The sequence below is a fragment of the Rhagoletis pomonella genome, unplaced genomic scaffold, assembly GCF_013731165.1.
Source record: "Rhagoletis pomonella isolate Grant_MI unplaced genomic scaffold, Rhpom_1.0 Rhpom_scaffold_00001, whole genome shotgun sequence".
NCBI lineage: Eukaryota > Metazoa > Arthropoda > Insecta > Diptera > Tephritidae > Rhagoletis > Rhagoletis pomonella.
In genome coordinates this window covers 32,624,728-32,649,429 of record NW_023458555.1, presented here as the reverse complement: position 1 = coordinate 32,649,429, position 24,702 = coordinate 32,624,728, and the positions used below count along the sequence as shown (strand labels likewise).

General features: G+C 38.0%; 1 protein-coding gene across 1 annotated transcript; it reads right to left on the bottom strand.

The window, feature by feature from the left end:
* Positions 1-191: 191 nt before the first annotated feature.
* Positions 192-21,687, bottom strand: LOC118744536. The gene is made up of 3 exons (XM_036477651.1): positions 21,340-21,687; positions 19,661-20,987; positions 192-247 (listed from the first exon to the last, which is right to left on the bottom strand). Exons 1-3 carry the CDS (start codon positions 21,685-21,687, stop codon positions 192-194), a joined length of 1,731 nt encoding a protein of 576 aa, XP_036333544.1.
* Positions 21,688-24,702: the final 3,015 nt, after the last annotated feature.

The following is a 24,702-nucleotide window of genomic DNA, read 5'->3' as shown; positions in this document are numbered from 1 at the left end:
CTGTCAAAATATGGAGTGCTTGAATCTAACCTAATCTGAGTTCGTTGCCAAAGCTTATTTTGCAGAAAGTGCCAAATGGATTTTATCTGAGAATTTGTAACTGAGTTGTTCCAGTAAAAGAAGACGAATAGGGAGCATAGGGCCAGCAGTGGAGTCACAAGTGGACATCATGTGTGACACAGATTCTGATGCTAGCGATGATTACGATACTGATGCATTAACTCCAAACCATCGCCATCGTAAAGAGCTATAGTTAAATTTATGAAAAAAATAATAAAGGAAACATAAAAAGTTGTTGCATATTTCAAGGGGACACACAGTGGCCTCAATAGAGAATTTAGCGGAAAAAAATTATTTCAACAGATTTGCGTTGACGGATTTATACAACACTTCGCATGGCTAGTTTATCTGCAGTTAATCTGGATCAACGCTGCCATCTGTTTATGTTTTTGTTGTCTCTACGGTGTTTCTGCTACTTATCAATACTGCCTTTGCTTTGTGATCAGCAAGTTCTAAATAGATATCTTAATGAAATCCATGCCTTAACTCTCTTTATAGCTTCGCTGGCTTTCCTCTAAATATTCTGTATATGCTTCGCTACTATTACTACAGCGATATCGTCTGCGAATCCTATTATTTTTGCCCGAGCAGGCATACATTGAGTTCCACATCAGAAGCCCGAGAACAGATCTTTGGGTACCTCCGCGGAAACACTGTTTGTTGCAGGCCCCCTTGATGTCGAGGAAGGCCCCTACAGCATAACCTTTATGAGTGAAGGCTTTGGTTATCCACTTTACTAATGTGTGCAGTGCGGTATGCACCGAACTTCCCTTCCAATAAGCGCGTTGAGCTCTCGAAAGATGGTAACGAGAAATCCTGCTTCTTATGTCCAGGTCTCTTCCGACTGAGATAAAGCCTAACCGGAATGATAAGGAATATACTAAGGCAAAGATGAATATGAAAAGGAATAATAAGGGGAAGAGAAATGCGAAGACAAGGACCAAGATAAAAGAGAATGCGAAGGCGAAGACTACTAAGTTAAGCGCGAATTACGTTGGTGAAGATGAAGACAAATTTGAAGTCGCACACGAATCCAAAGAAGTTGGAGGCCCAGTATCAGCCTTTGGCAGCAAAGTGCAATCGTTAAATTCTGCTTTTTATGTTATAGCAACCAAGAAGAGGTTAGAATTCACGAAAGATCACTACAAATACGAAAACGGCACCAACAGTCAATAAAAATCTAGAAAAAGCCAAGAATAAAAAATGTCGTTTTTTCTTGCTTAAAATATTAAAAGTGAAAATTTTAAGACATGCATATTCATGTTTTATAATACTCGAGGATTCTTATGGCACTTATGTATTATATGTTTGAAAAGGACTGAGCCGGTAGTACCACTTACAGTTGCTCGCAGCGGCTATTAGTTGCCTGTAGAGTTTTCTTGTTAGTAGTAACCTCAATAGAATACATAAAAGCCTCAATTGAGAAGACGTGGTTTTCGAAAGGGGGGTTTGGAACGCTCCTCTTTATTATTATTACCTTCTTACCTTCCTTTTATTAACTCGGGATGTAACTATGTAATATTGATGCGCCTAAAAGATGCAGCGATTTCTATTCTCAAGTTACATACCTGATGACAGTACGAATGGCAATTATAATAGGGAGGTTTTAGTTTTTTAAACTATAATTTTATTTAAAGTATATTTATCAAAAAATAATGCCACATTTACTGCGTTATCTTTTTTGCGCACCTATGACCTACTCTTTTGCTTTTCACCCAAAATGCCCGGACTTCCTAACAAAACAAGAAAGCTTAGATGTCTAACAGAAATTAACTATTTCCAAAAATATTGAACAGTTTATTGTAAACAACAGCTAATGGCAGCAAGATTTTACAAAGCATACGCATTCAATCAACAGAATAAGAAAGCAGAAAGCATTCACTTGTTGACGAAGAAAAATGTAAAAAGTTAGTGTTTTAGTGAAATGTGATGTTGCTGCGAGAAATGGCTGACGAAAAAATGCCACCGTTCACTAATAACTGATAAGAGGAACATTCAAGCGTTAAAATAACAATAAAGACAACAAAAGCAACAAAAAGGAGCAGCAGCAACAACAACAGCAATATCAACAGCAGCAGCAGTGGAAGCAGCTGTAGCAGCGTTAGAAAAAAACAAAAACAAAAAAAAAAATTAGCAATTTATAAAATTTACTAAAAGCGTGTGCATACAGAATAACAGTAACAACTAACAACAACACTAACAAACAACCAATTCTAATGCTCTTTTTGCGTGTTGCCACTTTAAAGCCAATAATTCAGCTCCTTTGTACTTTTATCTAAATACCCAGTTGTTGTTGCTATTGCTGGCATGGTTATGTTTATTGTTTTTTGTTGTCGGTAATTTACCGCAACACGTCTGCTGTAGCGCAGCAGCCACACTGCAACACTTATAAGTAATGATTACCAGATGATTTAGCGATAAAATGGCAAAACCATTGACCTGACACAGAGAGTTGAGTTGGTTGCTCTTTAGTAGTAAACCACCGCTGTTGTTGTTGTTGTTGTTGTTGCTATGGCTGCTGCTGCCGCCTGCGATTTGTTGCTGTGCTTTCCTGCTGTTGTTGTTGTTGTTGTTGTTGTTGTTGTTGTTGTTGTTGTTGTTGTTATTGTTGCTGTTGATTGTGTGTGAAAAAAGTGTTGCTTCCACTATTTTCGATTTGTATTCACTGTTTGTGTTATTGTTGTATTTAATGTTGCCGTTACGGTTCATTATGAACTGGTGTTGTTAAATTGCTATTGCTATTGCTGTCATTGTTGTTATTTTTGTTGTTGTTGCTGCTGTGTTTTTTTTGTCGATGTTTGCCTTGCTTACATAAAACAATGCCGCCGCCGCATTCGTGGCTCGATTAAATATATCTGCCAATGCATGTGTGTGTGGATGCGAGCGCGCATGCGTAGTTTAAACGCAACGATGGCATCATCTCTGCTGCCGCTTTGGTGGCTTTCGTGGTTGCTTATGATTGTTTTAACTAAGCGGTTCGACTAGACTGTGTGTGGGAAAATTTTTTCGTTGCATAGAAGTTTTGGAAGCAGTTAATGGCCGTAGAACAATGAGCGTAAGTGGAAAAAAATTAAGATTTGAAATTTAAAAATGAAAAAAAAACTAAATTATAACAGGTCAAACTGAGAAGATTTGTAGTTTCGAGAGCAATAAATGTGTGGAAAATATTTAAAAGTAAAGTTTTGAATGTCATTTCATGAAATCTGTCATGAAAAATGTCATTTTCAGAAACATGAAAAATACAGAAGTACTCTCTAAATTTAATATAGAGAAAAATAAAAACGCTACTCCAAAATTTGGGCACTCAGATTATATTGGAAGGTTTTTTTTTGTCTTCGACGACTCCAAATAAAATTGCATGCCTTACATTTTTGTAGAACATTCTATTTGTCCAAATGCTGTTTTAAGTAACCTCACGCGTAACTTCTTCAAAATAGGGTTGAAATAACCGGGATCTTTCGGGATTTTTTTGGTATTTTTACTGAACCTTCTATACATTATTTCGAGATATTTTGGCAGCCCTCGTGTTTTATTTTTTGGCTTTTTTCGGTAAGTTTCGGTATTTTTTTGGCATTTTTTTTTTTAATTTTTTCGAGACTTAGATTTGTTGTTTTAGTTTTTCTTTTTGGAATTTTTCCGCAACTTTAGGGACGATTTTTGGAATTTTTTTATTGATTTTTGATATTTTTTTGGTGTATTTCGATTCTATGTTTTAGGTTTTCTGATGCGTCAGATTTTTTTCGAGACCTCCCGGATTTTTCGGGGTTTTTAAAATTTTTTTCTGATTTATCGGGGTACTCCGTTATTTACTGTTTGTATTATTTCAGAATCTTTCGCGATCTTTCCCGATTGTACGGGGACTTTTGAGGTTTTTCTTAAACTTTTGGGATTTTGCGAGACTTTATGGGGTACTCCGTTTTTTATTTGCTGTGATATTCTAGAATTTTGGGTTTTTGATTTTTTGTAACTTTTTTTAAATTTATTTTTTTTTGTTATTTCTGGATTTGTTTGATTTTTTTAGTGCACTTGAAATATTTTTAGAACCTTCTTTTTGGATGTCGAGATTTTTTAGAGTACACCGTTTTTTGTGTTGTTTCAGTTTTTTTTGCGGGGTCAATAGGGATTTTCCGAGGACTTTTGAGATTCTTGTAAAACTTTTTTTTTGTCATCTTTTGAGATTTTTTCGGTAATCCGTTTTTTATTGATTTCCTTCGGCATTTTTTGGGGTCTTTCGAGATTGTTTAGACCTTTTTTGTGTTTTTACGAGATTTTTAGATTAGTCCGTTTTTTATTTTTCTTTTGATATATCAGGCATTTTTCGGGATAATTCGGGGAATTAGGGATTTTGTTCAATTTTTTCTTTGATTCTTCGATATATTTTTTGTGTGCTCGGTTTTTTCTTTATTGCGGTACTTCATGATTTTTTTGGAGCTTTCGGGATTTTTTCAGAAATATTCCGTATTTGTCTAGAGTTTTCCCAATGCCTTTGGGATTTTTCGGGAGCTTTTGGTATTTTTGAGGAAATTTCGTGTCTGGAGCACATAGAATTATCAACTTTTATTTTTACTAATGCCTGAAATGGAAGCAAAAAGTAATTTTTGTTTTTTTTTTTTGAAAAAATATCGAGTAAACTGCCTTTTTAATCAACAAATGTCTTTGACTTTAAAGGCGTTTTAGTTTCGAGTTTCGAGTAGATGTCCTACTATAGAACCCTGCGTTCCGAAAATATAATAGCCAGTCTAATAAACGTATCAGCATTTAAGTAGTTTCAGTTTTTAGTTCCATTGCATTCCACTGAAATTTTGAGCTGCTTTCCTTCGCTCTTTAACTAAAACCTGCAAATTATAGCAATCAATTTGCTTGTGCCACACAAAAACGCTCGAGGAGTGACATCCATTTGAGTGTTGAACAGTGGTGCAGAGGCGCGTGCGCGGTGCAGCTAAGTAGCCGAAAGCGGATATAGCAGCTAACAAAGGAATGCAAAAAAGCTGAAAATTCAACCAAAACCACATCATTGCAGCGGTGGCTAGGTGTAAGCATACCACCTGTCTGTTTTGCCACTGCACCAATTGTCCGTAAAACTATTTTAACCCTCTACACTCCAGTCTCACCTCACCGAAGTCACCAACTCATTGACGTTTCGTCGCTGATGATGTCTTTCAGCGATTGCGGTGATTTTCACTTTAAGCTTTCCTAAGCCTCTCTGCTGATTACGAAGTCAAGGAATATATGTTTTGCGGCTGTTTCAAACACTCATTTGTTGCATATGCCGCCCGCAGCATTGGCATCATCAGCGGTGCAGCAGCAGTGAAATGAGTGCAGTTCACTGAGCAGCCAGCCAGCCAGCCAGCCAGCCAGCCATCCAGCCAGTCGGGCAAGTGTTCGGTGCTTCCGCTGGGCTCCTGCTCTTCGTTTAGTTTCATATTTTGTGTCATTTACTAAGCTCTGCCGGCATGCCCCGATTGTTTTGCCTATGCATTTTGCATCTAAATGAGTTTTCCATTTGCGCATTTAGTGGCGGCAGCAACTGTTGCTACCATTTGATAGCTGCTGCGGCCTCTGCTGCTTGACTTGCACCTTTGGTTCAGCCGGCGGCGCTAGCAATTGTGTTTCCAGAATTTCTCTCTTCTCCAGCACTTTTTTCTACATAAAGCTATGATTTCTTAGATTTTCTTTCGCTTTTTCAATGGCTTTTCGCGAACTGCTTTGGGCTTTCGAGTGTCGTAAATTTTCACATTACTCACTCATTTATTCACTTAGCTCTCAGTTAAGAAGAGCTGTTCATCGGTTACCTTTTGGCGTTTTGTTTGCGGTACACTTCAGTTTGCTGCTTTGGCAACTGCATATACTACATATTCATATAATTCTTAAAAAGCCCATTTAGCATTCAATTCTGTTAGTTGTAATAGTGCCCCTTCGGTAAAAAAAAAAATGATTTTGCTGTTAAAGCTCCACTTTTGTTATTGAAATCGGCTAGGAGTCGCGCCAGTGCAAATTACTTCTTTACGGCCAAACAAATTTTTTGTAAATAAAAACTAAAGATGGACGGATGTGTAAGCCGATGACCATTTAACAAAAAGGGGATCGCGTCAGGGTATTAGAAATATTAGATCTTCTCATGGCGTAGTTATTACTCGCAGGATAAATACTTACTATATTTAGTTCTTCAATCAGCTGTTGCTGTGGGCTGATACCAAACCCTGTCACCCAATAACTCCAACCTTTGTGATCTTCCGCAATTATTTATGCTAGTCTAAACAGTTCCATCAGCACCTGGGTTTTCTTTATATTTGGCGCGCTTACTTTTGCTGTTCAACAATGGGTGCCAAGCCGAAGTACATATTGTGTTACTGGAGCGCGTCAGCTTATTATTCAGTCTCCGTTGCCGCTAGACTTTTTTGTTGGGTTTCCGAAAGTCGCAGTCCTATGCCACTTAGTACACATAACCTAGGCTATCGCTCAAATTGAGCCAGATCTATGCGGCAAACTGACTGAGAATTAGACCACTCGCATCAGTGGCGAACTTATAAACCATATCGTATTATATACATAACAGCATTTCATGCCTTCAAAAAAAGATGTTCGTTGATACCTCAAACAAAGTTTATTTTATTCCACTCCATTTCTAAATCTACCTACCCTTATTGAAATTTCTGAGCTCGAATGAAAATTTGAGTTTGGTATCTGTAGACTGTTATCTTTTGAAAATGTATCCTACGTTGGATGGGGTAATACTTTTTTTCCAGATCCTACACACAATGCACAAGTAAAAAACATATTATCTTAGGTGAAGGATTGGGAGTTGAAAAGTAATAGAGACCGACTGAAAATGCTCTATACAAAGCCCCTTATTCAGAATACTCTTATTTCCATTCCAAAAAATGAAATGTTTGTCCGTTTCTGCCATAATAAATTAAATGATCAGTCCTGTCTCAAGAAAAATAATTTCAACAATGCTTTCCATATCCTTAAGGAGTCCTATTTTACAGCGGTGGTACTCGTACCTTGGAGTGGAAAAGAATTGTGGTAGGCCGGAAAAGCCATATAAATTTTTGAGCCGCTCAGTATAGCTGCCCATATTGGATTGCATTCTAAAGGATTAAGAGATTAGGGGGAAAATAGGTGGGTGTGGGAAATCACTAACCCCCTGAAAACTTACCACTATATTTTAAGACTCTTAGTAGCTTGACAAGGAAAAGTGGATGTAGTCGGCTCTTTCTCAACACATTTTTACTCAAAAATTCATTGCCCAAAACTGGCGATGGCTAAGCAGCTGTCGAAGAAATTCTTTGTACTAACCTAACACCTCAAGCAAGATGTACAAAGTAGTTTGTTATCACGCATGGTAACCACATATCTTCGACATCTATGGTGTCTATAATTAGTTCCATCCGGCCTCTAGGTTCAATTCCTTACTGTTTAAGGAGGAGTTTAACCATCAGCGTGCGGGACTTTTCAAGAAACACTGCGTTATTTTGCAGGTGCTAATATTACACCAACGGTTCTCAGTGGCCTTATTCGTGAGATCTCTGATGCACTACACAGCTCCCGCTTTGCTTGGTTCCATATTTGGCGGTCCAATTGGACGCTGCAAAGAAACAAAGTACACTAACTTATCACCCATTATGTTGCTTTGAAGACACAGTGTTCTGGTACTCGCATGAGCTCAAGACCTTATTTTAGCTCTTCCAGCGTATTTCCTTTTCCCATTTGATAGACACTGTTAAGCGGAAACCGAGCGCTTGCAACTTTTCAAAAGCTAAGCTGTGTTTCATTTGGGCAAACTATTTGAAAGGCCATTCAAATCCACACTAGCCTTGCGTTTGAATAAAAACTTCGAAGTCCTATTAAAAAAAAAAAAATAAGTTCAAAGTCCTACGCAATTTCATAGTATAATAGGCATTTTTAATTGCTCCCTCATCTGCACAGCTACTACCAAAATTATGCACTTGGCATCACCAAGCAATGCTTGTTGCAACATAAGCACTTTTGTGGTCAATGCTGTCATCTTTGTCATTTTTGTCGCCATCGCGGTTATCGTCATCAGCTTCATTAGTGAGATTTTCGAGTAACCATCATCAGCACAAGCATCAGCTGCTGTTGCGCTTGTTGGCTAATATGTCAGGCATACTTACTTGAATACCGCAAAAATAGCTGGACAATTTCAAGCTGCCATATTTGCGGGTGCTCGGGTGATATATTATCGAAGTCATTATAACGAGAAACGAATTTGGAACAAACAAGCCACCATCAAAGGGGCATTTAATGCACACACACAAAATGTAAATACGAGTAACTCGCTTATGTGCGTAGAAAAATCTGTGAAAAAGTAGATGCGCTACATAACTAGAAATATAAATAAATAATTGACACTTGCGACGTGTCGCAGCCGTGTTTGTGGTGTCATAAGAATTTTAATTTGTTAAACAGCCAAGCCAATTTGATTGCAATGGTTCGCAGCGTTGATGTTTCGCTGAGTTTTCTATTTATTTTTGTGCCTTCTTGGCAAGAGGTCAATGTGAACGATTTTATAGAGGCAGCATCTTTTTTTGGTTTTTTTTTTTGATTTTTTGTTTTGGCAATTTCGGCATTGTGATTTTCAAAACATTTCATTTAATTGGCTACCAAGCGTGCAATACACGCACCTCAAAACGTTGAAGATTTTTTGAAGAGCACTCTCGGCATAGCAAGCAGCCGCAGTGGTGTTGTTTAACAAGCCGCCAAGCTAAGTGATTTTATTCATTTTTGGGCTTAGACCGCAATCAGCAATGGTTGCATTCTCGTTTCTTTGTTGCACGCATCTGTTGCAATGCTAGTGGCTGGTGGCTGTTGGTGGCTGGTAGCTGATGATGATGCCTTGCAAAATCAAAGTCGAGCAGCCAAAAATGCACGAAATGCATGCACAAGTACATCCGTTGTTTGTATGTAAACTGGTACACATATTCGTTCCGATTGTGACTGAGTGAATTTGCTGCTGCTGCTGCTGCTGCTGCTGTTGTCGCATTGTCCCCAGCGTGCGAGCGACGAGCTATTTGAAAGAAGATGTAGCATTGATGGCGGCAAAAACTAAATCGAATACTTCAACGCCATTTGGCAAAATAGTAGATCGCAGCAAATAAAAAAAAGCAAAAAAAAAAATATACCAAAACAGCGAAAAATTTGTGTAAAACAAAAGACTTAAGCAACGAACCTCGTTCACAATGCGATCGTCTGATCACCTGTCACAAGCGTGACGAGCGCGCTCAGGTACTTAACTTAAATGCACCTCTATTGCTTGTTAATGCTGCTTTGTCTTCTGTTTTTTTTTCTGTTCTTCTTCTTCTTCTTCTTAATTTGTGTTTTAGGTTTTGCGCATTGGTTGTATATTTCGTTGCTGTTTTGTTGTTGTTGTTGTTTTGACTTGCTATTATTGTCGCTTTTAGAGTTTAGTTAGACATTTTATGACCGCTTTAGTTAGTAAATTCGTTGCTTGTTTTCTTTAAGTTTATTGCTCATTTTATTACTTTGAGTTGTAGGTTTTTCACTGATTTCCTCCTCTATTTAAAAAGGTTAGTAATTTGTGTTTTCCCAAAATAAAAAAAAAAAATGCAATACAAAGTTCGTTGCCTCGTTAGCAAAAGGGCGGCATGTTTAAGTGTTTTTCTTTTTTTACTTTCCGCTGTGCAAAAATGAAGCATTGGGAAGTTAAGGTGGCTCACCAGAAAGCGAAATATTTTCTTTCAGAGGTGTTAAAGAAAAATATATTTAAATTTTTTGATCGAAAAGACTCTTTAAATTATGCATAAGAACAGATTAACATACCTAGCATGTACATATGCGTTTCACTGGTTCAAAATTGCGAAGAAAACGACAGGCTGGTTAATCTTATAAGCTTAAGGTTGTGTTTTTTATATTAATCCCTACCTCGACCGTTTTCGTTGTAATATCGATAAGCGAATTGACAAAAATATCGATAATAATATCGAGAAAATTTTCGATAAAAAAGCGAGATGAATATCGATAACAATGACGATACAAATATCGATAGCAAAACCTGTTCCTTGGTGGTTCATTCTATATATTTCGCATACACCTATACTTTTATTATTACGTTAAGTTGTAAAACTGCGCTTTAGATGCATGGTTCCCTTCGGCATTGGAATTTCAAGGTTAGACTTTGTTACAATATCGATCTTCCTACGACTTAGTAGCCCTTATACCCCTGTGTTGATGCCAGTAAAACTTAGAAAAGCTCTCTTCGCCTGATTCGGAATATGAACACGCAGGGAATGAGATCTAAAAGAACTTGAAAGGAGGTTGTTGGATCAGCCAGAGTCTGTTTATATGCCTTGATGGACCAAAGCTGTGTAGTTTTTTTGACCCAAAATATTGCGCCATAGGCTATCATGAAGTATACTATCGTCGCATAGATTCATCTCAGCTCCAAATTTGTCCTTGAAAGAAGTAATTTACCCTCGTACATAGGGTTTGTACTATCTATCTTGTACTATGTATCCTCGCCCACCTCAGTCGAGGATTTTAATATACTTCTTGAGCCACTTGAATAACTGCTGAAATATACCATTGATGCTGGGAAGTGCGCTTCTAAAAGAAGTTTAATCTTTTCTTCCTAAGTCACAGTGAAGATCCCATAGATTTTCTTTAGGCTTGCAGATGAAATGCAGATGTTATGTTGATATTTACTTAAAGAGTTTGGACGCTTCTGCTGTTCCTTTCGCTGCATCCGACAACAACAACAAAATATTGTAAAAAATAGCCAACAAATTTACGACTTCATTTTGAGGATTCTTTCGGTGACCAGTACAGAACAAACTTGTGGAATGATGATAATGCCGATAAAGAAAAAAATCCTCCCATTAAAGCAAAATCTTTCTCTATTGAAAGTTTGCTTTCTAGTTACTCTAAGCTTTTCTTACCACCAGTCACTACATATTTTAAATCGCCACTTATTTCAAGAGCATATTGCAGCTGTTTACACTCGGACACATCCATCGACGGGCACCTGTTAAGTGCTGGATTACTAAATTGAAATGTACAAATAAATTTATATTTCTCTAAAAACTCATTACATATCTCATTTCGATTCACATTTGTTTGTTAGCAGCCCAGCGTGTGAGCAAACAAGCCATTTTTCACAGCACAAAAATCACCAGGCAGTTTGCTGCGAAGTTAAGTCCTTCGTCTGCAAAGCGCCAGCCGGCGGGCAAGAAAAATTACAAAAAAAAAAATGAAATAGACAACAGCAAGCATTTAAGTTGGTCAATGAAAAATGAGCCAGGAAAATCGTAAAAATTATGATTATCACAGTGAAAAACTAACAAACGTTGCCACCATCAAATATCACCACATGCATTTTGAGTAAGTACTTTTATGCGGTTACATGAATGTGCATGTACATATGTATGTATGCATCAGACATCTGCAGCGGGTGCATGATTTTCGTGTATACTCGATCATCTAACAAAACCCGTTTTGCATCGTTCTCTGTATATGAGCAGAAGTATTGTTCGTTATCGACTAAGCTCAAGACGAACATGTTGGCCACAACACCCGATTGCTTTTCATACATACTTGATTGGGTTCGGGTGCTTTGCAGCTCAATATACCCGGGTGTTCGAGTTTCAACCCGAGTGTGCACAAAATTTTCTTGATAGGCTTATGACGTTTTTGTTTCTACAAAAAATGTTGCCTTCTCATCGCGGTGTTCTTAGTTTTTGTGCGTAGAGGGTAAAGAGAAGGTTGAATTTTTCGGTAGTTTGTTTAAGTGTACATTTAACCATTTCTTATATTTTTGCTCATACAAAATGCGGCATCACGACGCCTACATCCATTTAGGTATAAATGTGTGTAGCTCGGCAATGCCCAAGCCCTATACACTCGGTGCACATTTATTTTTTGTAAAAGTACTTATGTACCTACATACATAGTTTTAGGCTGTGTTCTAATATATACACACACAGCTTTCCACGCGAAACTATACGAAATAGATGCAAAAACATTTTTGTCTACTTCGCTTCTAATTTTTTCATTGCGTATGCACAAGCACAAAGCAACAACATTTTCGTATGCTTTGTGGGAACCAGTGTTGCCAGAACTTTTTGGGCCGACCGGCTAGATTGGCAAAAAAAAGCGGCTAAAAACGGCTAAAATGTTTTAGTGAAATTTCACATAGACTCTGGCAAAAAACGGCTAAAATGTTTTAGTGAAAATTCACATGCTTTATTTAAATAAATCGCAAGAAACGAAAGACTAGTTAACACCATTAATTTATATCGAGTGTATATTCCTCATCATCAAATGAATCACTATTGTATATATCACCTGAATTCATTAATTTTAAGAGATCGTCATCTACAGTAAAATTATGACAGCATTTTTCTTCACGTTTTAAAGCGTATCTTATATATAAAATAGCGTTTAACGTTTTTACGCACATTGGATTTCTTTGCTTAGTTTTTATTATATTCATTGAACTAAATATTCGCTCTAATTCTGCATTACTTTCAGGCAAAACAAGAAAACTAAAAACTAGGTTGGAAAGGTTAGCAAAAGGGTTTTCTCCTAGGGCATTTCGAAATTGATAAACTTCGGCCCAAAATTTTACAGTTGAGTCTAAATTACTCCAGGTATGTAACGTTAACCGTTGCCATTCCATCTCTATGGATGTTATTTCATCGGCATTATATTTGTGTTTTTGTTGCTGTAGTTGAACAAATACTTTTGGTTTAATTACTCTTAATACATTTCCAACCGAAAAAAGTCAATTTTTTTAGTGTGGCAATATTTGTAGGGAGGCGTTGGCGTAATTCCTTTATTAAAGTGATAATAAAATAGCGACCATTTTCTCGAATTATTTTCTCGGCTTCGTGGTCAAAAGCGTTTGTGCTTACTTTTGTTTTTAAATACTCTTCAAAACTGTGATAAAACTGAGGAAATGGAGCAAGGTATGGTTCCAACGGGGAGCATATAGGATCAAATGTGTCCGCGCTAATAACCACTAGGGAGCATAGATGCGAAAGTAAAACATTGAGTTCATTAAAAATCTTCATTGGGTCTGCATTATTGCTTTCGAACAACTTGTTTACTTTTTGCACTTGAAAATTAGGCAAATAGTAAAATCGGCTAAAAATGGCTAACTTTTTTTTACAAACCGGCTAACAAATCGGCTGCCGGCTAGATCGAATTTTCTCCGGCTAGTTGCTATCAAAACCGGCTAAATCTAGCCGGAAAACGGCTAAAATGGCAACGCTGGTGGGAACATATTGGCGCCAGTTACCTTCAGCGTAAATTTCTTTGTTGTCCTGCATTTTATCGCAATGTTCGGGTGTCCGTTTCATTGTTACACAAATTTTCGGGTTAGCTGCGGGTGGCCGAGTGTGGTGTTCGCTTGTGCTCAATTTATAGCGAGGGTGATCGAACAGACTCGTTCGTAACCAAAGCAGCTGTCGGGTATGCATCTCGATCGAACACATAGTAGCCGAGTGTGGCGTTCGCTTGTGCTTGATTTTTAGTGAGTGTGATCAAAAAGGCTCGATCATACTCAAAGCTGTTCTCTGGTATGCATGTGTGTTTTGTTGCAATCGAACGGCAACACCGCAAGTATTTAAGCACAAAATGTAAATATACTTTAGTGGCACTTTCAAGAGGTGTTTACATGCAACAATTGTTGTTGCAATTGTTGAGTGAGTTGCAAAGTGGAAGATGCGTGGCAGCAACATTTCACGTATTTAACGATGAGTTGTGTATTAGTTATGCTGCAAGAGAAAAACAATTAACGGAGTGAAGAAAAAAGTCGATGGTGTATAACGTATAATGTTGACAGGTGGTAATATTTCGCACGCACATTTGTTGCAAGTGCGTTTTTTATTGCTATATATACGCAAAGGTAGCAACTGGCCGTGTAGGAAAAGCAAACTGCACTTAAAAAAATTTACAAATGTGATTTGAAAATGGGAACCGAGCGTTCGACTTCTCACAAGAAAATTAGAGTAGAGTAGGAAGAGATAGAATATATCCAGCAGTGATCTGTGCGAGTGCCCGTACTCAAATATTCGGGGCTACCACTTCTTCGAGAAGGTTTACCGATATTCGCTAGAAAAAGAGCACAGGTTTAGGATAGATCTCAGGAAATCCTCTCGTGGGCATCACAAAACGCCTCTAGGTGAGCTCTTTAAATAGAGTTGCGCATATCATCTAATTAAACCTATGATAACAGAAGCAATGGAAGTAAGGTTTAAAGCGAATTATGCCGATTATATGCAGCTGGTTAATGCGAAAGTAAAAGGCAGTTACACTCAAACGTATTTAGATAGAAAGATAGAGAAAGGAAGAGAGTGAGAAAAGAAAATAGTGAGAGGGAAGGGGAGATTAGTAGAGAAAGATAGATATAGGGAGAGAGAGAGAGAGAAAAATAGAAAGAAAAACAGAGAATTTAAATAAAAGTCAGATTTGGTGTTCATGTTAAAGATTCCCTCAAATGCCAATATCCTCCATCTTGATACTCAAAAATTGTTTCCCAGAACGCCTCGTGAACAAGGCAAAAATTATTTCTTTGAAAAGTGGTCACTCGTCGATCTTAACAATATTTTTAAGGAGTGCGGAAAGATATTGACAGCAAGAACAAAATATATTTTACGCTACAAAAATAGCTGCTTTCCTGAAACTTTTTTGCTCGAAATATGGCGATTATGAAGGCATTGATACAAGTAGTTTTTCAATGTGGCTAAGAGCTGAGGAAGGTCTGTGTTCCAAGTATAAATGAAAGCCATTTTTAAAATTAGACTTGTACAGATTTATCTACCAGCAGGTGTGGTCTTTTCCTTTAAACGCGTTTTATGATAAGTTACTGCATATATTTTTACTGATTTTTTCCTGCAAGGATGTATAACAGCTAATTTTTATTATCAGTTAAATAGCAATTGCAATTCATAGTTAATAATTTGCCGCATAAAATTCAAATGTTATGCGTTTGAGTGCAGCTGCTGAGAAATTGTTACTATCCGTGGGATAGTTGATTAATTGCCAATTAAAAAGAAAGGCAAATATTAAATTATATACAAGATATAGAAGTAAAGTACGTATAATGCAAATAAATGATAGTGAAGAAATTAAAATATATTTTATAAGGGAAAAGAACTGCACCAGCTAAGCTAAGAAGCTCATATTTTTTCAACAAACTTGAAATTCTGTGGTCGGAATGTTGGAAACTTGTTTCGCCAACACGAATTTCTACTAAAACTCCAAAATACAATGGAACTTAGTTTCAACCGTGTTTCCCCACTCTCACCCTCAACTACAACAGAGTCATGCAGATACCATCTTGCCGTGACCTTCGATATGCCAATGTTCGACCTTTTGCAGTGCCGTTACAATGTTGTTTTAAAATTGGTATGTGAGGTGATAAAAACAAAGAACAAAAGAGGTTTTCTGTAATAAAAATTAGCCAAAGAAATGTCGGTCTTGTTTGTAATGATTCACAACACAAAGAGTCTTTTACGACCTTTATTTGTTACGGAAACTCTTAAGGTGGTCCGTTGCTTTCCGCCGCAAAGCTCTTGCGCTGTTTATCTTTCGAGAAACAAAAATCGTTCAATTCGTATTGCCCGCCAATGTGTTCCCCATAGCTAAAATGGTGAACTGACCAAGAGAGATGTTATTAAGAAATTTGTGAAAAAAAACACAAAAAAAAAAAAACCAACGCTGATATGGTGAAACGAAAAGTGCATTAGTGTTGAACAAATTTTCAAAAGCACGAAATTTTGCATAAGCGTTAAGTTATTTTTGTTGTTATATATGTACATGCACTAGACTGTGTCAAATAAAACGAATGTTTTGTTTCTTTCGGTGCTGTGCGAGCGGGGTAAAAATCAAAAATTTTGTATATATATATATGTATATTATTGGAAATGCGCCGGTCCCAAATTTTGTATAAAATGAATAACTAAATGAAAAAATGAAGTTGACGCATTTTAAACCAAATATTTTAGTCAGAGCCACATCAGTTTTGGGTATTTCACGAAAAAAAAGTGTCAAAAATATAACTTATGAGATATTAAGTTAAATTTTTAATTTTTTCGTTTAAAATTGCTTTAAGTTATTTAAAAAAAAATTAAATTCTGTAGTTTAGACTCGCTACATATTAAGTGCAAATATATTTTGTAGAAAATAAAAATTTAACTAAATTTAAAGGACTAAATCTAAAAATCATGTCTAGTCATGTTTTCATTTTATTCCATAAATCAAAAGTATGGTCTTTTATCTGTTGAAAAATAAAATGAAAAACTGCCACTTTCTTGAACTTTCATAAAATAATTTCATAATTTTTTGCTAAAGTACCATTCGTTCGATTTTCAAAAAAAAAAGAAATCACATTAAATGCCTTGTCCTTTGAATGTGTAATAAAGGCCTAATTTTTTTAAAAGAGTTGCCACCTGTTAAAAAATTTAATTGAAATTATTTAATAAAATAAATGAATTATTAAAAGATGCGAATCAATCGAAATAGGTTTTGAAAGGCTTGATTTCTTAACTTCCTGTAGGAGGGTTGCCACCTCTTTAAAAAATTAAATTCCATTTAAGTTTAGGGAACTAGGTGACTGAAATATGCATCACAATATATATGGGAGCCAGACGAAAGAGGTTTAAGGTCATAGCTGGCAAATATTTTGAAGCGGGTCGTCACCTGTTTGCAAACCGAATTTAATTAAATTATAAAAAAATTTTATATATGAAGTATTAAAATATTTATATCAAATATCAAACAATATTTGTTCTTTGGTCTGACACCCATGTTATTATACATACATTTTTTAGTTTACCCAAATTAAACTGAATTTAATTGTTAAAAGAGGCGGCGACCCTTATATGTGTGTAGTTTAGAAGTAAAGTATTTTCAAAACAATTTCGTTTGATACTCGTATTGTAATATTTAATTCATTTAACTTACTATATAATTAGAATTAAATTTTTTAACAGGTGGCAACCCTTTTCAATTGTTTTCATTAAAAATACATATTTTTGCGAGCGCTAACTGAAAAATGAAGATAGGGGAATGAAAATTTGCGATAACTATTTTTTTTGTGACCAAAAACGAAACTTTCAAATGATCGGCTACTTCTAACCAAATGCATCTGTAAATTACTCTATCGTCATAAATTAAAGATAAAACTTTCTACTTGTGGTTGATGAAGTTGAAATAATAACCGATGCGTCCAGACACAAGTAACCGGTAATTTAAGCACAAAGGATGTGATGTGACTTATGCCACTTTCAATATAAACGACTCATACATTAAGGCAGAGAGACTCACTCAATCTATGTGAACCGCTAAAAGTCATGGGTGCCTTCAGCGCTTAGATCAGAAAGACAGTTACAGAAATAATGTCCCCTCCAGGTCAGCACAGAGACAGAAAAGTGCTTTATGCTTTCAATTTCTTTTTGCACCGAGGCAGCTGCGACAGAAGTGATTGGCAGGCAGGTTGATAAATCAGTGGGTGTGGTTATATTTTCGTCGCTTTCCAAAGTAGCGCATGTTTTAACCAGTGATGGGAAAATTTGTATTTACTAAATACCAAGTACTAAGGGCTGCTGTAGCTGAGTGGTTAGAGTTGTGTACACCTACTCCGTAGGACCTGCGAGTATATTTCTGCCATTCTGAAAAGCTTCTCATAAAAACGACCTGAAGTAGAGGGCTGCATAAATTGTTTAGGAAGGGCAATCAAAACATTTGCCAATTTTGGTATACTATACTTCATTTCCTCAGAGCTTTCAACTACTGTCAAGCCGGTACTACTGCAAATAGCGAATCAAAACTTTACTGCAACAAAACATTGCTGTAATCAAAAATCAAGCACTACTGCATTTACTGTCGAGTGTAACTACTGTACAGCAATAAAATTCCATGTATGCAGAGTCGCGGTGTACTAACAAAAAATGACTAACATTGAACATAAAAGTTGCTACAGTTTACTACACACCCAATTGTTTTATTGAAGCTGCTGTAATGTCCCGTTATTTTGATGTATTTAGTGGTCCTTTAAGTAGGCAAAAAAATACTGTCATTGCAGTAACGATAGCCAGCAGGGGCACTACAATATTTGTTTTGATTGCGAGCAAGCCGAAAGCTTCACTTCATTTATAGTGTTGAGCATTTGCTTCATTACTGCATTTGCTTCATTACTGCATTGATGTGCATGAAGTGTGCAATAGAGTACAGTAAAAGTAATATCATTTGGGCAGGCCTCTAATCTAAACCGAGGAAGAGTGTACCTAGGAGAATCCCTAGATTTTCGTCCTGAGGTGATACCAACTCGCTATTAGGATTCACGGTGTAACTGGGAAAGAATGCAACCCGTGATAGGCTTCCATAACCAGTTGGCTTCCAGTGGTTTTCCTAAATATTGTCACAAAAATTTCGAGAAATGAGATCGCCCGCACTCTTTAGATAGCCCGCTTTAGATTTCATATGGCCACCGTGTAAGCATGCAACCTACTCTCTTACTACGATATACTCAAACACAAATAGCATCCCCCGAATATTAGTTGTACCCCACTGAACTTTTCGATTGAAAGAATCCCGGTTAAGTGGTTTCCCCGGATAATCAAATAAAAAAGGATGCAAGTTATCATGGCGAATTAAGCAAGGGATATCGGATAGATGTATGGTGGATGGTAATGATAGCGGTAATGTAATATTAATGGTAGTGTAATGGTCATGGTAACGGTATTGGTAATGGTAATGATAATGGTAATGGGTAAGGGAAATGGGAGGAAATAGTATTGGTAGAGGTAATTAAGGGCAAAGGGCAATGGAAGTGGCAAAGGGTAATGGTAAAGGTAAACAGTAATGGTATTGGTAAAGGTGATGGCAATGACAACGAAAATCGCAATGTGAATAGTAATGATAATGGGTATGGGCAATGGGAGGCAATAGAAATCGTAAAGGTAATGACAAAAGTAATGAAGTGGCAAAGGGTAATGTTAATGGTAAAGGGTAATGGTAATGGAAAGGTGTAATGGTAATGGTAAAGGGTAATGGTAAGGGTAAGTGTTGGTAATGGTAAGGTTAATTGGAGGAAATGGTAATAGTAATGGTAATGCTAGTGGTAGTAATTGGAAGTAACGGTAATGATAATGGTAGTGGTATTGGTTACGGTAAGGATAATGGTAACGGTGGGGGTGATTATAACGCATATACTATTAGTGCGAAGTCAGACTTAAATTTCTTATCGAATCCAAATTGAATTGGCTTATTTGACTAGCCATCAACGCCCGAAATTTCCGTATTAAATGCTGTCAATTTCAGTGTGAAGAAAACCCATGACAATTAGCTTGTAAGTTTGTGCAATAAAGCGTTTATTTTTCACAATAATATATGTATTTAAATAGTTATAATAGTTTTTTGTGTAATTTCATTCAGGCTAGGTACTCAATCAATTCTATTATCTTTTTCTTATCAAATAGACTTCCGACAAACACACCTGGTTAGCGTCTGTACGTAAAGGGGTGCAGCGGTGCATATTATTAATACAAAATTTAATCTTGGAAAATTCAAAAATTTTCTTCCAACCACATTATGGCCGGAGGATTAGTTTTACGCTTACATCCGTAGCAGCATTGCTCTGCAACGAAAACCAAAACCATTACCAAGCACATGACGCCATATCCGATCCAAACGTATTTTAAGTCCTCCACTTTCATTGGTCTGAATTCATTCTTGCGGCTCAAGTCGACAAACTTCAAACGACCTGCTCTGATTAACTCCAAAAACGATGTCTGCGACCAGTGTTCGATTAGACCTGACTCCATTGTCTCCAAAATCATTTCATTTAATTTTTCCGCGAATATAGAATTGCTGTGTATGGGAAAGCTAAGTGGAATATTGTGATAGAGACACAAATCGTGGCGCATACGGAAAAGCGGAGTGGTGAAAACCTTTTGTTGCTCTCTAAAGATTTTCCACTTGCTCAATGCTATCATGTAGATATATTTCGTATTGAATGCATCACGAGTGCGTAGAAATCTTTGATAATCCCCCTCAATCTGAAACATTGGCGTATATTTTCGCAAATCCTCGGCACGAGCGAACAACTCATTGTACTCTGGAGCAAACATGTAAACCTTCATGTTCGAGTGGAGAATATCATTGAAGGAGCGAAAGGGTGGCTCTTTCGGGGCACTTGTCCAGTAAGCGGCAAAGTATGCATTGTACGAGGTGGTTAGCAGAATACCAAGTATACAGATTTGCAAATAGATGAAGCGTATGACGAAAGGAGCGTATGCTAGCTCCCGAAAGGACTGAGCCAATACACCGCGTAGACATGCGTCATGCAAGAAAAAACGAGTCACGTCCGGTTTGTGGTCGTACTGCCAGAGTGCAAAACTTAACACAATCGAAATAACAAAGATTGTAAGCAACGTCAAGGCGAATGCTAAACCCTCGAAAACAATCCAAAAGAATTCATAGTGCGGTACATCTGGTTCTAGTGGCGACCAAGCGCACCAATTCGCATGCTCGTAAGGATAAGTGAGGCCATCAAAGGTGAATTTTTTATCAGAAGTCATGCGAGGAAAAGTAAGACCAATCGAGATATCGACAGTGCCATTACGCACAGCGGCAACACATTCCTGAGCTGGCGCAAATCGTGTGATCGAGGGAGCAGGCAGCGGTTCGTAGAGCGTGCAATTGTGCTTGCTTGCAAAGCTAGTGAGGAAGTGGCCAGCATAGCCGCCCATTATCCTTTCACCCTTGTAATCGTACACAACGAGGCGTGGATCAGTGCCACTCATTATAAAGGACAATTTATAGCCCTGTAAATTGCCGAGACGTTGTGGATAGATGGGACCATGGTGGAAAAGATCCAAGCTTAACGACTTGCGCTCCAGCGTAAAGTCGGGAAAGTGGTTGTAGCTGTAGAAGCGGGCGGTTACCTGAAAGAATTTTTGAAAAAAAAGTGAAAGGTAGGAAAATTAATAGACACCATAATGAGAGCAACATCAAAATAGGCCTATCAGCCACAAAGAGCCCTACTTTGTAGTCACTGCATAGCGCCACCACATTAGTCATTTTACTCCGCCAACAAAATTGAAAGAGCTGCTGCAGTAACGCGTCATCACAAGTTGCCTTCGCGGTCTCAGTGTTTATTAAAAATAATATTTTGGATTGTGTTCGATGCATCAAACTAGCCACCAGCGCTTTGAGTAACGTTGTCTGTGCTGCAAGCGGTTCTTCCATGTATACAACCACCATCAAGGCGGCGCTGAAATGCTGCTCTAATAAAACCGTGCTCAGCTCGTTCATAAGTATAACTGGAACCCCAAGGTCGGCCATCAAGTCGCGCACGAATTGTGACTCATCCAAAGTCGAGTCCAGCATAAAATTTTGATAGCGTCTCAATTCCTTATGGCGACTTTTCAACGGAATATTTGCAGCTACACCGAATGCCGCCAATCCAGTTGCATTGCGATTGCGTGTGAAAACCAGCTGCTCAAAGTTGTCTATGCGTTGCACATCCTGCAGAAAATTCATCACAGTATAGTCTGCTAAGTCGTCTTGTGCCGCAGCACCACTGACTGCGCTTGTTATTAGGAGTAATGCGAGACTGCCGACTAGAAGTTGAGTGCGCTCCATTCTCGCCGAATTGCAGGAAAATGTCAGCAGCTGGGGCTGGACTTGCGCTTTTATTGCAATTTAGTGGCTTCAGCAATGCCGCTCCGCCGTCATTACTGGCTTTATGCCACTGCAAATTGATTCATAAGGGACTATATTTTTTGAATACGTAACATATGTATACACAGACACGTGGATATGCTGTTAATAGTTTTGCCACACTCTTCCAAAGCTTCAGGTAATTTAAAGTGGGGTATGTATGTATCTGTGTTAAGGACATTATGTTCAAAGTGTATCACAATATTCCAGCGTGCTTTAAACCATTGGGTTTTCCATAATTGAACCGGGTTTGATCGAGGTCATTGATTGGCTATCCCAACCTCTTTCCATGCATGCGTATAAGACCGTGTCTAGTGATTATTCCGACTACTAATCTGAAAGATGAGCGGTCAAGCAGAGTGAGAGCTGTGTGTGAGGTACTTTCCCACTTGGTATTTACCTCCTCGATGAGTACAGCCTTTAATTTTTATTTGTAGGAGGTGCGAGGTATGCCCGCGTTTTGAGCACAATTGATCTCGGATATTTTCTTGAGTTTCCTTGCAAGCTCGTCGGCTATGCGGCCGCTAAGAACACTCACGTGTACTTCTGCTTTCAATCCTCTATGGATCGATTTTCAATTGACTCAAGATCTACAAGTTTAAAGCTGCCTTCCCCACCTTTATGGTCAAGTCCCCCATTTGGGCTGCAAACTACGGGCAAATAAAAAATAATAATAATGTTCAGCGTCTTCGAATACGATTTTGATACAGAAAACGGAGCTTAAAAATATGTAGCACTTAACTGTAAACAAAATGTATACATTTCTAGGCTCCGTATTTTGCATATTATTCGCAGTCTAGTCATTAGGACAGATACCTGCTATTACGAATGCAGCCTTCTCTGACATTGTTCGGAGCGCGCAGCATACTCTTAAAGCGCAAAGTCGGTACATTAATCTGGCATCCCTAACGTAAAATTTGGTCTTCAGTGTTGACCCAAGTGATGCATGGAGCGCACATGGGTTTATTGCAAATTGTTTGGCTATAGCCGCCTTGCAGGCATACAGGGTGGTAGTGGGCTTCCTGGAGCCGTCTTTGGTGTTTCGCTTCCAGCCAATGTTCCTACTTAGAATAATTACAAGCTATTTGACCTTGGTTGAGAGTATAAGGAATTTTATACTTTCTCGTGAATAGTACCACCTCGGTCTTCGTAGGATTGATGCTGCCAAATTTCTTGGTGCAGATTTTTATAAGACTGAGTGTATTTTGAAATAACTCAATCCGAATTTGCAGATGTAGAGAACGTATCCTTGGGGAGTGCCTCTGGCCAGATGTATAGCTATGGAACCGTACCCTAGTTCTAAAAGAATAGTTTTATTTTCAAAAAGGAGAGTGTATTTGTTTATGTACAATCCTTTTTCAATCGTCGATACGATTTCGTGAAGCGCTGTCTCCACGAAATTTTCCTTAGAATATGCGTGTGGGTTCGAGGGGATATTGTAATTTTTTATATTCCGCCGAATTTATTCATCAATGTGCCTCTCTAGAGAAGAAAATAAGTGAGGTTTATAAGCTTGAAATTTTTCGGTTCCACATGAATGACGTTGCCCACCTTTGCCATTGTCCTCCCGTATGGCGTGTGAGTTAATGTTAAGCAGGCTATAAAAATCGGAGAAAGTAGTGCAACTGTATGTTTTTTAGCTGCTTTTAGTTGGGCGGAAAAAATTCTGGTAAGTTCCGAAGATTTGTAGAGTTGCAAGGACATTGTTGCCTAGGGAGGAGTGGGCTCTCGCACCGGGCAAAGTATCGAAGGTGTCTGCAGAGCACCCCGGGAAGGATCTATAGCTGATGATGCTGAACCTCCGTTAAGCGTCTGGATAGAGTTCGTATTTGAAAAACTTTCAGCAGCCTGTTGGCTTCAGAGTTTTCCGTCTTAGAAGTAATGAGCGGAAGTAAGATGCATTGTGGAATGAAGCGAAAATTCCTTATGTAGGAGATCTAGACAAAAACACGATATTACAGAACAGCTCGCCTCCTTTAACTTTGAGATTAGTCACGCTAAAAAAACTAGGGGAAATGTTTACTTCTTGTAGGATATGCCCTAACATATAAATTTTTGGAGGTATAGTTAATTTAATTAAGGCATATAACCGGCTGAAATAAGCTGAGTGCTTCGCTCTACAAAGGAATGGGAAATAGGACTAACTAGCCTGATCAGCCACTATGTGGCCAGTAATCAGTGCAAACACTTCCTCCTTCAGTCATAGAATTAAATGTAAGAAACTGCGAGAAAGTTCCTGGCATTGCTTGCCGAAATTTTTTTTGTTTGCCGAAGTGAGGCATGTGCGTATCTGGGCTACAAGAAGATAGTCACCCAGGGCGATATTTGGCACTCGGATCGTACACACGTCCAAAACACTGGAAGCGTGCGTTTCGTTTACCACAGTAAAATAGATTTGGATTCTTGCCTTTCGCTTTATAAACAGTGGGACCAAAGCGCCCATTAAAATCGCCTAGTCCGACTTTTATTGTTTGGCGGGGCAGCGATTGTAATTGTGCTTGATGCGCTCATAAAAGAGGTATTTTGGACACCTTGTTTTTTGTGAGCGCAAGAGAGTTTGATTTTGCAGAAAAACGCTTTGATGCCGATTGTGACGCACTCATCCAGTGGAATAATCGACAGTACTTAGCACCGCGATCTCTCTCAAACTACAAATCTAACACCGAATTCGGCTTCCTTTAAATTGCAGCTCTAGTAGAGGAATCAAGCTCCAACGATTTCCTTGTCAGCCTTAGCGTAAGCGAGGACATAAACCAACCGGGCAGAGGCATTTTCCACCTTAAGGAACCGGCAATTTTAGGTGCATGACTCCAAATCATAGTCGTTTGCTGCGATGGTGATCGAAATAAGGGTGCACTCAAGGCGAATTTATATAAGATGGTGTTGTTTCACCAGCTGCGAGTAGCGTTTCACTGTCAAAATTTTGTTAACTAATGG